The following is a 17,558-nucleotide window of genomic DNA, read 5'->3' on the forward strand; positions in this document are numbered from 1 at the left end:
AAAAAAGAGAAATACATGAAAACTAATATATATATTTCCTGCATTTTTCTTTTGCATTTGTTTCCAAACCTGCGGTGTTTATGTGATAGCCACATATTTAATTTGCAGCATTTTCCTGTCGCAGCTCTTTTAGGCATTTTCAGGTTTTTCGTTTTGGATCATTTCTGTGCAGCGGATGTTGTTGCACGTTTGCTTCTGTCAGCCACTGTAGTTTGTTTTTTTACACTTTGAGGCTCACAAATTGCGACACACACACAGCAAATGACAGAGGACAGAATGAAAACACATAGAAACTACAAAACTTGGACAGGAAATAATCCTGAGAATGTCAGCATACTGTACCCTTTCAAGACTTTTGACTGAATATGAATGACTAGATTTGCTTACAAATGCAGAAAAAGAAGCAAACATCAAGAAATTTGACAGAATAATGCTGATTAATACATCATGGCATATTATAGAAATCCAAGGATATTGTGCCATGACGCACCCTAGTGGCTGTGGTGGAATAACGCTCTGTGAAACAGTTGCACAAAACACGTACACGTAACATTGACACAAATATGTACAGTGTGTTTAGACTGCACAATGAATCCAGACACACACGCACGCACGCACACACACACACACACACACACACACACACACACACACACACACACACACACACACACACACACACACACACACACACACACACACACACACACACACAGAGAGAGAAACACAACAAACACAGACAAACGAAGGCAGGCTGGAAGGAAAGTGTCAGAAGCAAAGTTGTGCCTGAAAGCAAAAACAAATCTTAAAAAAATCAAATGAATACTTTGACATTTTGATATTTTAAGATGAAATGTATGAGCAAAATATATTAACTCAACATTTCTCTTCCATCCTCTCACACACACACACACACACACACACACACACACACACACACACACACACACACACACACACACACACACACACACACACACACACGCACATCAAAATGCCAGGGTATCATTGAAAGGGGTTGTTGTCAAGAAAGCAAAGAAAGTGGTGCCTTCTAACAGGAAGAGGTGATTAAAGGTAGCGGACATGGCGCAGGATGATGGCGCTGATGCAGTCAAAAGGTTTAGATTCTAACAATAATACAAATAAAAGACAGCTTTTAGATGCTGTAAAAGTTCAAAGCAGCAGCTGATCCTGTGTGTTACAACATTTAGTGTTCCAGCAGGACAGTTATGATCACTACTTCATTTCTATATAAATGCAATGATGCATCTTTTAATGTAATATTTGTTTGTGGGTGTAGTTTTTCCAACAACAGGCAGCAGTTTGACTGTGTCAGTTTTGCAATCATCCCACACAGTTATTACCTTTAATGGGCCAAAAAAATAAACATTTCTCTCATTCCGCTGCCATTTCTATTGCCCAGGAGAGTTGAGTTCATCTTAAAACCCATATATCAATAATAATCATATTCATTTAACAACATAATGACATTGATTGCTGTAAATATATGAATTGATGCAGCACTTATTATACTGTTACCCAAATACTACAAATGCTCTTATTGTAGAAATTTATTTATGTGTCTAAAGCGCAAAAATAACTTAATTGGATGCAAAGAGAGACTGTTATTACTGAAATCACTCATCACATTGCACAAGTTATTAAAAAAAAATCATCATGGTTTGGAGTGCATGAGAAAGTAGAAAGAAATACCTTTTTTTTCTTTGAGACTTAAGACATTTATGAAAAAATGCAGTGGAACCTCCGTTTTTGTACGCCTCCCTCTTTGGTCATGAATTTTTTTACAAAAATGTTCACCAAAATGTTTCCCCAACATCTGTTTGCCCACATATCATTCTGTGCAATCAAACAAATAATCTCCCGCGTTGGTGACTTAGTGTCTTAGTTTTTTTTTTTTTTTTACAGAGTAAGACTGCAAAATAATTAACAGTAGGGCAACAAAAGTTTGGAGTGACGGGGAGAGGCAGATTTCATTAAAAAAAGGCGAGAAACACACTAAGAAAGAAGTTGTAGTAAAGTACAAAGTTGGCGTCCGTGGATCTTTCTGTTCCACCCATCGTTAACAAAAGACTTAAAAGTAACGTTAAATGTTAATTTATACATTTTATTCATCATTTGTGTATTTCACATTGTTTTCTGCATGCAAAACAATAATTATTGTCCATAACATGTGTTTTATGATGGGTGGCTGGAAGAGATTAACTGGATTTAAGTTATTTATGGCAAAAATGTTTCCAGTTTGGGTGCAATTCGCTTTTTTTGGACCACTGCAGCGACAGAATCGATGTTCTAACAGTGGTAAGAAGCAAAATGCTCAGTTATCATAAATAGTAGGGGTTTCTGAAGAGAACTTTTTTAATTCTGATACAATACTGATATTGGAGCTGATACCGATATCGATGCGTTACGATATCAACAGGAATGATAGTATATACATTCATTACTTTTGTAGTGTGGAATGTTAGAAAAAGTTTGATCATAGGTTTCAAATTAATCAAACAAAGAACAATAGTAGGACTGAAAAACACTAACCATTCTATCATTCACCATCTGGAATGGACTTATGTATGCTGTTTTTACTAATCCAAAAAGGTCTTAAAAAACTATGCAATTTGATATACTTATATGTATTCTATTGTTGCCACGCAATGACATCATGTGACAACCTCTAAGGAAGGCAAAAGTTATAGCCAAAACCGTCGGGTACGGAAGTCTACACACAGGTCTGGCTATAAGAATAACACATTGCGTGCTGTTTTTACGTTGAAGTGGAGGGGTCATTCGTTTTGGTGACACCTAGGAGTCACAATAGTTCATGAAGTTAAGCTCACGATGGAGAACATTGAATGATGCAGACACGTTTGTTACTGTATATTTTTTAATATGCTTCTGCCTTGAAGAACGTATGCATGTGTAAGTAGTATGCAACTATAGTTGTTTGACACTTGTTTACATTGACAAATGTGCTGTTTTACACTGCAATAAAGTTCAATGTAGGACACTTATTACACTATTGTGTACTTAACTGTAGCCACATGTTTAGCTTTTGTAAATGACTTGACTAAAATACAAAAGACCAACCTTGTGTGCTTATTCGAGGACATTTAGATGTTAATTGGCTGTCCAGCTTTGGTGCAGGTCTGTTTGTATTTTTGTTTGTTGTTTTTGCTGATATCGGACCAACATCAATATCAATATTGGATAGGGATACCCTTAATTAATATCGCTGAAGAGTTGATTATAATGAACAGTAAGGCAAATTGAAACGTGGGTGACTTTCACACTAACATTTTTAAAGCGCATGCAGAGGTAAAAAAAGCAAATACAAATCCATCTAGTGCCATCTTACAGAGCGAATATTAATAAATATATAATGCCTAAAGCTGTTACCAATTGATAATAAGAGACTGCAGTTAATTGGAGCATTCACCATATTTTTTATCAATTCTGCAATTTATTTGTTAATGTGTTTATTTTTTTTTTCAAATGAAAGTCACTAAACTCTCCCAGACTATAGAAATAGCAAATAAGGGAGTGATATTTAGAGACAGTGTTCAAGGGGCATGTTAATAAGCACTAATGTGAACTTACGTCGAGAAGTCTAGTCTATTAAAGTGTTAGAGACAGAGAGCGCAGCATAGTACATTAAAAACATTAGAAATATCACAGCATTCCAATGAGTTATTAGCTGCAAGAAGCAAAGGACATCTTTGTTAAAAATAAACAGTACAAGTCAAAAGAAGCGTTCTGCAACTAAACATTATGCTACTCATCCACTCTGCACGTTGATTTGTGCGTCCTTTTGGAGCCAGACTAACGGCCCGTGAAGGCAAAGACACTCTGAGGACTCGGTGGCGGCGTTTAAAAGCAAAGGGATGATAGTCGCTTAAGGTGTCAGGTGAGTCGTTTTAATGTGATTAAAAACAACAACTGGTCACCGTAAAATAAAAAAAGATGATGAGACTTACTGTATCCCTGAGGAGATGAGGGACACGCTGACGACCACCAAGTCTAGGATGTTAAAGTAGTTCCTGCAGAAGGAGCCTTTGTGGAGGAAGGCTCCATAGGCGGTCATCTACAGAGGGTAAGAGGTCATGAACACTTCAGATAAATACTTTGACTAATACGTTAACTCGGCAGCTTTGCGGCCAGGCATTGGAAATCAAAACCTAAACACCTTGAGAATGATCTCTATGGTGAAGAGTCCAGTGAATACGTGGTCTGCCCAGCCCAGAATCTGCAACAACCAAGAAAGTCGTTGTTTTCGAAAAAACAACAACATTTAAATATTTGTAAGAATAAAGCTTGAACTCTGTGTCAACTCCTGCACGGTCTAGAAATAACCACATAGGGATAATGAATTCAGAAAAGGAGCCAAAACTAAAAAAAAAATACATAATTGCATTAAAGCGCATGCAGGAGCCAAGGAAATACAATAAAAAGGATTTTTATGAGCCCCCAGGAGGTGCTTGTGAAGGCCTTTACATTAAATGACCAGCTAACATACTAACATGATGCTTTGCTTATTTACAACACGCTGCTTGAGCAGCGCTAAAAAGGAAATAGTGCCAATAAAGCTTAACAAGCCTTTTATCCAGTTGTAACATACTCACAAATAATTAAATATAATAGAACAGTCACAATAAACCTCTTCCTCCTCCTCCTTTTCTTCGCTTTAGCACACGATGCGAGCACATGTTGACTTTATGAACCTGGTTTCTGAAGGAGTCAATTTTGACCGGGTCCTCTGCCGCCAGACTGATGCTGCTGAGCAGGATGAAGAAGAGGATGAGGTTTGTGAAGATGTTGTGGTTGACGATTTTATGGCAGAGAACCCTGAACCTGAAAGGAAAGAACAGCAGGACATTTACTCAAGAGTTACACAATTAACAGTGTTCTAACAGTATTATGTGTGCCTCCAGGATTTCCATATTTTTTTGTGATCGATTTAAGACTAAAATGCCTGAATTTGCAGCAGCATTTTCTGAAAGTTGCAGAAAAAAATTGCTAAGTTTTTGGGCTTATTTTTTCTAGAACATTGAATCAACCTTTCTTCTTATGTTTTAAGTCAAGGGTGCCTATACTTTTTTTTAGCAGGTGAGCTATTGCAGTGGTTCTCAAATGAGGGAACGCGTACCCCTGGGGGTACTTGAAGGTATGCCAAGGGGTACGTGAGATTTTTCCAAAATATTCTAAAAGTAGCAACAATTCAGAAATCCTTTATAAATATATTTATTGAATAATACTTCAACAAAGTATGAATGTAAGTTCATAAACTGTGAAAAGAAATGCAACGATGCAATATTCAGTGTTGACAGCTAGATTTTTAGTGGACATGTTCCATAAATATTGATGTTAAAAATTTCTTTTTTGTGAAGACATTTTTAGAATGAATCCAGATGGACCTCTATTACAATCCCCATAGAGGGCACTTTAAGTTGATGATTACTTCTATGTGTAGAAATCTTTATTTATAATTGACTCACTTGTTTATTTTTCAACAAGTTTTTAGTAATTTTTGTATCTTTTTTTTCCAAATAGTTCAAGAAAGATCACTATAAATGAGCAATATTTTGCACTGTTATACAATTTAATAAATCAGAAACTGATGACATAGTGCTGTATTTTCTTCATCTCTTTTTTTCAACCAAAAATGCTACGTTCTGATTAGGGGGTACTTGAATTAAAAAAATGTTCACAGGGGGTACAGCACTGGAAAAAAGGTTGAGAACCACTGAGCTATTGTGCAAAAGTCCATTCATTTTAGCAATTTGACTTCAAATGTGAACCTAATATGTTAAGCTTTTATTTTTTATAATTTTGATGATCATGGCTTACAGTCTTTAAAAAAATCCCAAATTCCGAAATAAAAGCTGTAAGCCATAATCCTCAACACTATATATAAAAAAGGCTTGAAATATCTTAAGTTACATGTTATGAGCCAATGTTATAAAGTAGTTTCACCTTGTAAATGTACTGTAATTGCTGGAATAAACAAACCTTTGCACAAAGTTTAAATTTTTTGAGTGTATATTCATATATACCAGGGGTCGGCAACCCGCGGCTCTTTGGCATCTCTGATGCGGCTCAGCTGCATAATCGCCGACTTCCCAGACTGTTACGGGGGGATTCCGGATTTCGGTGCCTCTCCCAGACATCAACTGGGGTCAGCGTTTTCCAATCTTCTCTCGGACTACTACATTGAGGGCATGCCGTGATGGTTTTACTATTAACGTCCTCTACAACATATAATCGCGCCGGCCTTTCACACAATGCTATCTGCGTGCCAGCCGAACGCATACTTGCCAGTACAGCGACAGGTTGTATATGGCTTCCGCAGATACAGGTACACGACTGCAAGGCATACTGGGTGATACAGTTTACACTGACGGTTGTGATATAAACAACTTTAACAGTCTTAATAATATGCACCACACTATGAACCCACACCAAACAAGAATGACAAACACATTTCGGGAGAACATCCTCACAGTAACACAACATAAATGCAACAGAACAAATACCCAGAATCCTTTGCATCCATGACTATCCCTGACTATATTATACACCCCGCTAGCACCAAACCCCGCCCCCCTTCCACCCCGCCTTTGCATGGTTTGAGGTGGGCGGGGTTGGGGGTGCGGGGGTGTAAAATATAGTCAGGAATAGTCATGGATACAAAGGATTATGGGTATTTGTTGTGTTGCGTTTATGTTGTGTTACTGTGAGGATGTTCTCCCAAAATGTGTTTGTCATTCTTGTTTGGTGTGGGTTCATAGTGTGGTGCATATTAGTAAGAGTGTTAAAGTTGTTTATTTCACAACCGTCAGTGTGAACTGTATCACCCAGTATGCCTTGCAGTCATGTACCTGTATTTGCAGAAGCCATATACAACATTTTGCTGGACTGCCAAGCAGTTTGTACATGTTGAAGAAGGCATCTAAGACAATGGCTTCATAGCACGCCCTTATTATTGTTGTCTGGATGACCACCAGCAGGTAATCACGAAAATGGTTCCGGCTCCCATTGTCTTTGTTATTTTGTGAAACGGGTCAAAATGGCTCTTTGAGTGGTAAAGATTGCCGACCTCTGATATATACACATACATATAGACACAAATATATGCACACACACATATATATATATATATATATATATATATATATATATATATACACACACACATATACTGTATATAGATATATAAATGTACATATATGTATATATATGCATATACTGTATATGCTTATATGTACATATATGTATATATATATGTGTGTAAATATATATATACATATATGTATATAAATATATATATATGTGTATATATACACACACACATATACTGTATATAGATAAATAGATACATAGGCAGAGGTAAAAATTGTAGACTGATGTGGACAAAACAGCTCATTCGCATCAAAGCTGAAGACAAAAAACAGTGTTCTAAGTCAGCATTAAAGCCGGACTTTAGGCAACACACTTCCACACACACCTCTTATTGAAAATGGTTGTTTGACATCAAAGTCTTACTTGTTGGTGTGGCTGAAGATGAAGAATGCGCGAGCTTCAGGCATGGGGATAGCTTTCTCTTTAAGCTGGATGTCAGAGAGGGGTCGTGGTCTGGGACCCACTGGCATCTCTGGTTCTTCATCATCATCATCACCTAAAGAAGAGCAGAGAAGTCAGACTAGCTCTATAAAAACATGCGTGTGTGCGTGCGTGTGTGTTTTACCGATGTAATCATTAGCAGGATATGGATTTTTCTCCTCACTTTCATCTCCACAGTAATCATCCATGTTGATCTGCAGTGAAAGATCATTCATGTTTAGTCACATGACTTCCACCACGTTTTTTTGCCTTCAGGTGGTCTACCTTTGTAGCAATGTTGGTCTCGCCATCGGACGTGATGGACTTCAGCTCGATCTTCTCACGCTTCTCTTGCTCCAGCGGAGGCTTCTCGTTGTTGTGGCGCTTGTCTGGAGTACCCAGCCTGGAGGAAAAACCCTTTCAGTGTTTTTTATTTCACTTTCTTCTGAGGATTAACACCATCTTCCTTACCTGGCCAGCTTCTTCCTCTCCTTCTCCTCCTCTTCCTCTTTCTGGGCAGAAGTAAGACTCTCCGCATCGGCCAAATTGTCCACAGCGATGGCCAAGAAGACATTGAGTAGGATATCTGGTTGTGAGGCGATGTTCAGGATGAAATATAGATATGCAGACACCAGTATGTGTAGTGAAGCCTGCTTTGTTACAATGTGTTGGGCTCGTCCAGCAAGGGCAGACAGTACATGTATGTCAAAAGCTAGTGTCAAAAGCGACAAGTGATTGATTGTTTTGAAGTTTGTTGGTTGTAAATACAAATAATATGAAGCAAAAAAAACATAACTCATTGACCAAGTGTGTAATTATTATCTAACGTAAGGGTAACTAATTTATATTACATGTATGCTAGCATGTCCTCCAAAGCATTCAGGCCCAACCTACTTGGAGCGCCATTAAGGTGATATACACCAGGGGTCTTCAACATTTTACAGGCTAGTGACCCCCAAACTGCTGGAGAGATGGAGCGGAGACCCCCAACTTATGTATCCTGTTTAAATTAAACTGGTCCTAAAGATACCTTGTTCTTGTGCAATACTAAGATGTTCAGTTCACTTCAGTTTAGTTTATTTTTAACATGCATACGATACAATGTAATGCATTTTTTTTATTTATTTTTTATTTATTTATTTTTTCCCAAGATGGCGCTGCTGTAGTGGCTGCTGTAGCCAGGAGCTCTGTGCTCTTGTATCATCCTTTTGTGTTTCCCTCTTGTTTTCATGTGTTATTATATTTTTTTGCCTTTTGGTCTGGGACCCTTTGGGACTGTGTGACAAGGGGTGTCACTTTCGTGACCTCTGTGGTGCTTTTTTTTTGTGGACTTCTGGATCTGCCTCCCGGGAGCCTTTTGGCCATGGAGACCAGCTGCTGGGTCTCTGCCACACCGGAGTCGCTTTGGAGGGACTGGAGGAGATACGGATGAGGGGACAGGGCTGGAAGCCGGCAGACCCGTCAGCGATCCTGTTCTGTCTCCCTTTATTGTTTGTCTGATCTTGAATGGGATTGTGCTGAAAATTGTAATTTTCCTGAAGGAACTCTCCTGACGGAATAAATAAAGTACTATCTAATCTAATCTAATCTAATCACATATTTCCAGTTGTTTCATGTCCGAAAAACAGGAGAAAAATGCAGAGCTTATTTATCCTACACCTTTTCATATCATAGCAATTTTATCCAATTTCCTTGTTCTCTGTTTATAACAGAACAGTGAATAAGTAAATAAATAAATATACCATATGTAAGTAAACAACTATTAAATACATAAATAATCATTATCTATTTTTTTTAAAGGTTCGAATTGTTCATCGTACTTGTTCTTTGTAGTTTGTGAAAACCTGTAAAACTTTGCTTTATTTCCTTGTGTAATCCATTTCATAATTTAATTCCACATACAGATATGCTGAATGTAAAAAGTGTTGTACGTGAATACAAATGTTTTAAGTTAGACTTTCCTCTGAGGTTATATTTCTCTTTAGTTGAGAACAATCGTTGTACATTCTTGGCTAGCAGGTTATAGTTTGCTTTGTACATCATTTTAGCTGTGTGTAAATGCACCAAGTCGTTGAATTTCAATATGTTTGATTCAATAAATAAAAGGTTTGTGTGTTCTCCATATACCAAAATCATGTATTTCTCTAACTGACCTTTTATGTAACACCATTAGTGAATGAAGCGCACATTTGTAGTTATTTCCCCATATTTCTACATAATAACTCAGTTATGGTAACACTAGCGAGCTGTAGAGAACATGGAGTGAATCCAAAAATTTGTTTTATTTTACCCTTTCATTGTCTACTCCATTTATTTGTATTTGTGTTTGACTTTCTCTTGTACTCTTACCGAAAAGCACTATTTTAGTTTTACTGACATTCAAAGATAGTCTGATTTTGTGAAACCATCTTTTTAATTTGTTAATTTCTTCTGTTTTTATTTCTATTAGCTTTTGTGTTCTCTCCTGAACAAAACACAGTTGTATCATCTGCAAATAATACTAACTTTAGTCCTTTGTACTTTTACAAATGTCGTTTATATAAGGATTGAACAATTTTGGTCCAAATATTGATCCTTGAGGTACAACTCAAGATAGACGTCTGTTCGCCTATCTTAACGTATTGCTTCCTGTTGGTTAAGTAGCTGCCGCTAGGTGACATCATACGCAAATACGGTATTAGCTTTCACTGTTATGCTGATGACACCCAACTCTACATGCCCCTAAAGCTGACCAACACGCCGGATTGTAGTCAGCTGGAGGCGTGTCTTAATGAAATTAAACAATGGATGTCCGCTAACTTTTTGCAACTCAACACCAAAAAAACGGAAATGCTGATTATCGGTCCTGCTAGACACCGAACTCTATTTAATAATACAGCTCTAACATTTGACAACCAAACAATTAAACAAGGCGACACGGTAAAGAATCAGGGTATTATCTTCGACCCAACTCTCTCCTTTGAGGCACACATTAAAAGCGTTACTAAAACGGCCTTCTTTCATCTCCGTAATATCGCTAAAATTCGCTCCATTCTGTCCACTAAAGACGCTGAGATCATTATCCATGCGTTTGTCACGTCTCGCCTCGACTACAGTAACGTATTATTTTTGGGTCTCCCCATGTCTAGCATTAAAAGATTACAGTTGGTACAAAATGCGGCTGCTAGACTTTTGACAAGAACAAGAAAGTTTGATCACATGACGCCTGTACTGGCTCACCTGCACTGGCTTCCTGTGCACTTAAGATGTGACTTTAAGGTTTTACTACTTACGTATAAAATACTACACGGTCTAGCTCCATCCTATCTTGCCGATTGTATTGTACCATATGTCCCGGCAAGAAATCTGCGTTCAAAGGACTCCGGCTTGTTAGTGATTCCCAAAGCGCAAAAAAAGTCTGCGGGCTATAGAGCGTTTTCCGTTCGGGCTCCAGTACTCTGGAATGCCCTCCCGGTAACAGTTCGAGATGCCACCTCAGTAGAAGCATTTAAGTCTCACCTTAAAACTCATTTGTATACTCTAGCCTTTAAATAGACTCCCTTTTTAGACCAGTTGATCTGCCGTTTCTTTTCTTTTTCTTCTATGTCCCACTCTCCCTTGTGGAGGGGGTCCGGTCCGATCCGGTGGCCATGTACTGCTTGCCTGTGTATCGGCTGGGGACATATCTGCGATGCTGATCCGCCTCCGCTTGGGATGGTTTCCTGCTGGCTCCGCTGTGAACGGGACTCTCGCTGCTGTGTTGGATCCGCTTTGGACTGGACTCTCGCGACTGTGTTGGATCCATTGTGGATTGAACTTTCACAGTATCATGTTAGACCCGCTCGATATCCATTGCTTTCCTCCTCTGTAAGGTTCTCATAGTCATCATTGTCACCGATGTCCCACTGGGTGTGAGTTTTCCTTGCCCTTATGTGGGCCTACCGAGGATGTCGTGGTGGTTTGTGCAGCCCTTTGAGACACTAGTGATTTAGGGCTATATAAGTAAACATTGATTGATTGATTGATAGTTTCTTACCCAGTTCAAGACCAACCCTCTGAGGCCATACCGTTCTAATTTGTTTATTGAGATATTATTATTGGTTGTATCAAATGCTTTCGTTAAGTCCATAAATATTGCAGCAGCACATTTTTTGTCTTCTATTGCATTGGTAAATTGGAAAATTGACGACTAGGACTACATTTATATTGCAGGCCAAAATGGACCAAATCAGCTTTTAAGCAGCTGACTGTTTAGATTGCAAGTAACATTATCAGACTCCAGTATAAATGTGCACAAGCACTAATATGGCCTCGACTTCACTTGAATGCACAGTTCGATAAAGTGAAAGTTGCAATACCTATTCAAAAGATCAGATTCCAAAAGGATTCGTACTACCTCCTGATTTGACCCAAATCTGATGAGAAAGATCTGATTTGAAAAACTGTGGCGCATTTAGACTTACAACAAAATAGCCGATCCGTCACTTAAGGGCATAAAAAACATCAGATTTGGTGTGCAGTATAAACGGAGCTTGGCGCGATAGACGCTAATTTGCAACCAGAGTGCTAATTACTAGCTGGAAACGACATCGCTAAGCACCACCTAGTAACTAGTGCGCTCGTCACTAGCTTTTTTAAATGCTAACATGAAAATAATAATATCAATATTCATACTTCCGTACAGTGAGTAGGGTGACCATGCCACTGCCATTACTAAATTATACATAGTGTGTTGGATCAATGCTCATGTATGTTTAAAGACATTTAAATTTTGAAATATTTTGAAAGGAATTGCAGGGGAAATATAAAAACATATATTTAACAGACCATCCGTGAAAGACCTCTGATGTACATACATTCCACAAAGTTTCATTTTGTTGTCAGGATACAGTTTCCACAGATGAAGAGGATGATGAAGTAGATGCAGACCAGCATGCCCGGGAAGGACGGTCCACCGTACGCCATGATGCCGTCATACATCACAGAGTTCCAGTCCTCGCCGGTCAAGATCTAACATCACGGATCAAAGTGTTTGAATGGCAGTCGCAAGCAAATGAAAATATGGATGGGTACCAAATTCTGTACTTGCATAGAAACATTTTATTCGCTAACACACATGATCTTTTGTCCTTGCCTGAGCAAACAGTGGAGAGTTTTGTCCTGGTTGACGCAAGGACACTTGGTCGAGTTTTTTTCCCAAGTAAACCCAACAACATGCCTTTTAGATTCAACTCCTACATCACTTTTTAAATCATGTTATGGTTTATGGTTTAAGTAATGGATTCTTTGAGGAAAAGCTTTTATCTATTTTGACAGACAGGGGTCTTCCCTCCTGCTTTTAAAGTGGCGGTGGTGAAGCTCCTTCTAAAGAAGAGCTATTTAGACCCAAACATTTTTAATAACAATCGATTATTACTGCTAAGCAAAATTATAGAAAAACAGTTTTTTAACTGGTTTTGAGAATGAACCAAAGTACAGAGAAATGACTTTTAAAGGTTTTTTAATGACATCAGTTGGAATTGAGATAATAAGCGTTCTGCTGGATCTAAGCGCCACTTTTGACACAGTAAACCATCACATTTTATTAAACAGACTTAGACACCTGATGGGCCTACTCGGTACTGTTTTTAACTGGTTTCACTCTTACATCACACATAGATGTATTTATAAAAAGTATGGATTTATGTTCCTCAGAAACCCATGAAATAAGATGTTGGGGTTCCTCAAGGCTCAATTTTAGGTCCCATTCTTTTTAATCTCTACATGCCTCTTGGGGACGCCATTAAGAGACATGGCATTAATTTCCACAGTTACGCTGATGATACACAGCTGGACACTTTGTGTCTCCTGATGACATAGGACCGATAGATACCCCTTTTAAGTGCATATTAGATATCAAGTCATGGATGGCATTGAATTTCTTACAGCTCAACCAGGACAAAACAAAGGTTTCAGTTATAGGCTCTGAAGGCCACAGGGAGAAAGCTTTACCAAGATTACAAGATTTTATAACAAGAGAATCTATAACAAATGTGGGTGTGATTTTTGACCCCAATCTGACCTTTTTATTTATGCAAAAATAGGTTTTTATCATCTTAAGAACATAGCCATAGTCCGCCGGTTTCTCTCCCAGGCCAACGTGGTGGTGCTAATGCATTGACATTGACAAGCTTTATTTTGTCCATTCTTAACATGTACAGGACACATAAGAACTGAAATTACATTTTATTTTATGTCATTTAGATTACTGTGATGCCCTGCTCTCTGGCCTTTCCAAAAATAATACCAGAACTACACAAATATTACAAAACTCAGCTTCACGTCTGCTGACGAGGACAAGAGGGTAGGAGCTCATTACATCAGTTTTAAAGTCGCTGCATTGGCTCCCGTCCACCTCAGGGTCGATTCCAAAGTTCTATTATTCCTTTTCAAATGTTTTAATGGCCTTTCACTTTCTCATCTATCTGACCTACCTTTACCGTATAAACCTAATCGCGGATCCTGAGGTCCTCTCGCACTGGGGTTTTATTTTTAACAAACACCAGAACAAAGACCCACAGTTTGGCCAAAATTGGCCCCCACCTGTTGAGCAGCCTGCCAGAGAGCTTTATGACTACATAGACATTTGAAACTAAAAAAAAAAAATGCTGAAGACACAACTCTTTAATCAGGCGTTTTACTGATCATGCTTAAACTCCTACATTTATTGTATTGTTTTCTATCTTAATTAATAATATTACTACTATTATTCTCTCAATTTTACGTTTTTTTAACCTATTAAGGTAAATTATTATTATTTATATTTTATTTTTATATATTTCTTATCATCGGTTTTATATTATTTTTTTATGGTGTTAATTCTAGTTATTCTCCAGTGTGGACGTATTTGGAGTGGTGTTTTTTCTCAAATCCTCAGTGCCATGCCATGTTTTCATTTGTTAGAGTGTGTGTGTGTGTTTGTCTGTGCATGTGTGTGTGGTCTTCTCTTCTTTCCTTTTTTTGTCCAGCACTTTGTTTTTGCCACTTGTCTGTGTATGAGAAGAGCTAAATAAAGGAAATTTGATTTAATTTGATTTAACTTTATATGTCATGCCTCTTTTAGCTAAATATATAAAGTGAACCTCGCCAGTAGGGACAAAGTATTCTATTGTTTTAGACGACCCGGAAACATCAACGTCGGCACATTTTGTTGCATAGCCTTGCAAAATACAAGGTGCTGTTGGCAAAAGGACACTGGATATAATGTTTCATAGGTAAGGGACAACCCGTAGAAAATGGATGGATGGAGGTAAGATTTTGTTGTAGTTTTTTAGAAACAAAATTCATTAAAAGATGTGTTTTTTTGTTGACAATAAAGTGAACCACATGAATCTTGATTGTAAAACAAGCAAGTTATAATTTATTTAAAATGCATAACTTATTTTGTTGCATTGTCCTAAATGGGAAAGTGCACCCACTCCCTACTAAGATGACCACCACATATGCACATCGCTTACACTGGCTGCTACAGCGCGCTGACATACCTACTTACTGTATATCTTAAGATTCTCAAAAAATTGGCAGGTAAACAAGTGCTCAAAAACTTAGAGCAGACTGAGTTGGACTGTCTCGAGGTAATGTTCAAACAGCTCAAATCCTTTAATCTGATCCCAATAGGTTTCCTCAAGGATCTGTCTTGGGCCCCCTTTTCTTAATCCCTTACCTTCTCCCCTTTGGCCATATCTTCCGTTAATTTAACATTCACTTTCGCTGCTACGCTGATGACACCCAGCTCTACCTCTCTACCAAACGTAATGCAACACTTCCATCCCCCTCCCTAACCTCTTGGTTATGTGAAATAAAATCCTGGTTCACCTCAAACTTCCTTAAATTAAACATTGATAAAACGGAAGTTATTCTCATTGGTACAAAACCCACACTTTCCAAAGTCAACAATTTCTCTCAAACTATTGTCAACTCCCTTGTGATCTACTCGCCTCAGGTTAAGAGTCTGGGTGTCATCTTGGATAGCACACAGTCATTTCAATCTCACATCAATAACATCACTCGCACTGCTTATTTTCACCTCAGTAATTTTAACCGGCTGCGCCCCTCTCTAATTGTTCATGCTGCATCCATTCTTGTTCACAGTCTTGTCACCTCCCGCATTGATTACTGTAACTCCGTTCTCTTTGAGCTTCCTTAGAAGTCCCTCAACAAGCTCCAGCTGGTCCATAAATCTACTGCTCGGATCATAAACGAAACCCCCTCCTTCCATCACATTAGACCCATTCTGCAAAAACTTCACTGGCTCCCGGTCAGGCAAAGAATCAATTACAAAATCCTTCTATTTACCTTCAAAGCCTTCCACAATTTCACCCTTATTTCACTCCTTATTTGTCAGACCTTCTCCACATCATTACTCCAGCACGCTCCCTCAGATCCTCCACTTCCATCCACCTTGCTGTGCCATCAACCCGCCTCGTCACCATGGGGAGTAGAGTTTTTAGTTACTCTGCTCCCAAACACTGTAACTCTCTCCCACATGACGTCCGCAACATTGACTTTCTTCATACATATAATTTAAGACTCAAAACCCATCTATTTAAAATTGCTTAATCACTGTAACTGTATCTAAAATGTCCTCTATTGTTTGTTACTTGTTGATTTTATCATTATCTTTTAATTATTTAGTCTGCACATGTTGATTTTATTCTTTGTTGTTTTAGTAATTTAAATTTTTTTTTTTTATCTGTATACTGTAAAGTGTTTTGGGTTTTTTGAAAGGTGCTTATGATTTAAATGTATTATCATTATTAGTATCATTATTATTACAATTTTCCATGCCAAAAAAGCAACAAGAAGGTCACAAAAGCACAGAAAGGCTCTACTTTTGAAAATGCGTTACATGCTAAGCTATAAGCTATGCCATATGCATATAGCAATTTTACACAATGATTTTAACACCTCCAAATTTGGTCATGAAAACTACAACTAAGATGCATATTATAATCAAAAATCTGGTGTGTACTTCAGTATAAACACTTTGTAGGACTCAACAAAGACAAGACTGGCACATTCAACTTATGGCAAAGACTACTTCCAAACTACGGCAACGCACTTAAGACAAACTGAAATGAATGCCTCTTTGCAAAGAATACTCAGAAGTGTAAGAAAACTAAATATAACAAATGGACAGCAGAGTTATTGTTATCAGCTCACTGTTAAATGTTACAGATAAAATGAGATTTTATCATAAAACAATTAACATTTATTCACATATGAACACACATGAAAGTACAAGAAATTTGTACCATTGATTACCAGTATCGATTCCCAAGTACGGGGTATTGGTTCCGTGCCATTTGAAATGTGAAAGGTACCATCCCTTGATAGAGGTCTCAAAGGACTGTTACCTGGAAGACTGTGAGCAGCGACTGTGGAAAGTTGTCAAAGGTGCTGCGGCGCGTCTCCTCAAAGTTGAACTTGCCGCCAAAGAGCTGCATGCCCAGCAGGGAGAAGATGATGATGAAGAGGAAGAGCAGGAGCAGCAGAGAGGCGATGGAGCGCACCGAGTTGAGCAATGAGGCCACCAGGTTAGAGAGAGAGTTCCAGTATCTGCGTGACACAAACAAATTATACAATCCTGTCTCACAAGAAGAAATTAAACAATACTGATTCATTATCAAACACAAGGAGTGATGGATACTGTGTCCCTCAACGTCTCAATGTGTGTGTCACTTCAAGAAAAAAACATGTGACTGATACAGCTGCTGTATTGTCTAAACTGTTCATCAGGAAACTTCTTTCGACTCACAAGTGACAGCTCGTTTTGAAAGAAGTTGGAGATATGCCGTGTCGTGTTTGACATCAATTTTCGTCACCATCATTGAACTAAATGGAACTAAGAAAAACGAAAAGTACTGAAGCGTGTCATCTTACAGCGCCCGAGGTAAAAGGTCTTCTTTTTCTGTTTACTATTTGACTCA

At 38.2% G+C, this 17,558-nt stretch overlaps 1 protein-coding gene across 2 annotated transcripts in view; it reads right to left on the minus strand.

Annotated features, from left to right (window-relative positions):
* The window catches only part of cacna1c (calcium channel, voltage-dependent, L type, alpha 1C subunit), a 349,919-nt gene that overhangs the window by 72,057 nt on the left and 260,304 nt on the right, over nucleotides 1–17,558 (minus strand). For both annotated transcript variants that reach the window (XM_061912264.1, XM_061912263.1), the window contains exons 16-24: nucleotides 16,986–17,187; nucleotides 12,480–12,600; nucleotides 8,083–8,197; nucleotides 7,897–8,014; nucleotides 7,757–7,826; nucleotides 7,555–7,687; nucleotides 4,734–4,863; nucleotides 4,199–4,258; nucleotides 3,990–4,096 (exon numbers count right to left, since the gene is read on the minus strand). In XM_061912264.1, coding sequence (XP_061768248.1) covers nucleotides 3,990–4,096; nucleotides 4,199–4,258; nucleotides 4,734–4,863; nucleotides 7,555–7,687; nucleotides 7,757–7,826; nucleotides 7,897–8,014; nucleotides 8,083–8,197; nucleotides 12,480–12,600; nucleotides 16,986–17,187 — 1,056 coding nt within the window. The remainder of the gene's footprint in view (nucleotides 1–3,989; nucleotides 4,097–4,198; nucleotides 4,259–4,733; nucleotides 4,864–7,554; nucleotides 7,688–7,756; nucleotides 7,827–7,896; nucleotides 8,015–8,082; nucleotides 8,198–12,479; nucleotides 12,601–16,985; nucleotides 17,188–17,558) is intronic.

This window comes from Nerophis ophidion, linkage group LG10, assembly GCF_033978795.1.
Source record: "Nerophis ophidion isolate RoL-2023_Sa linkage group LG10, RoL_Noph_v1.0, whole genome shotgun sequence".
NCBI classification, from domain to species: Eukaryota; Metazoa; Chordata; class Actinopteri; order Syngnathiformes; family Syngnathidae; genus Nerophis; species Nerophis ophidion.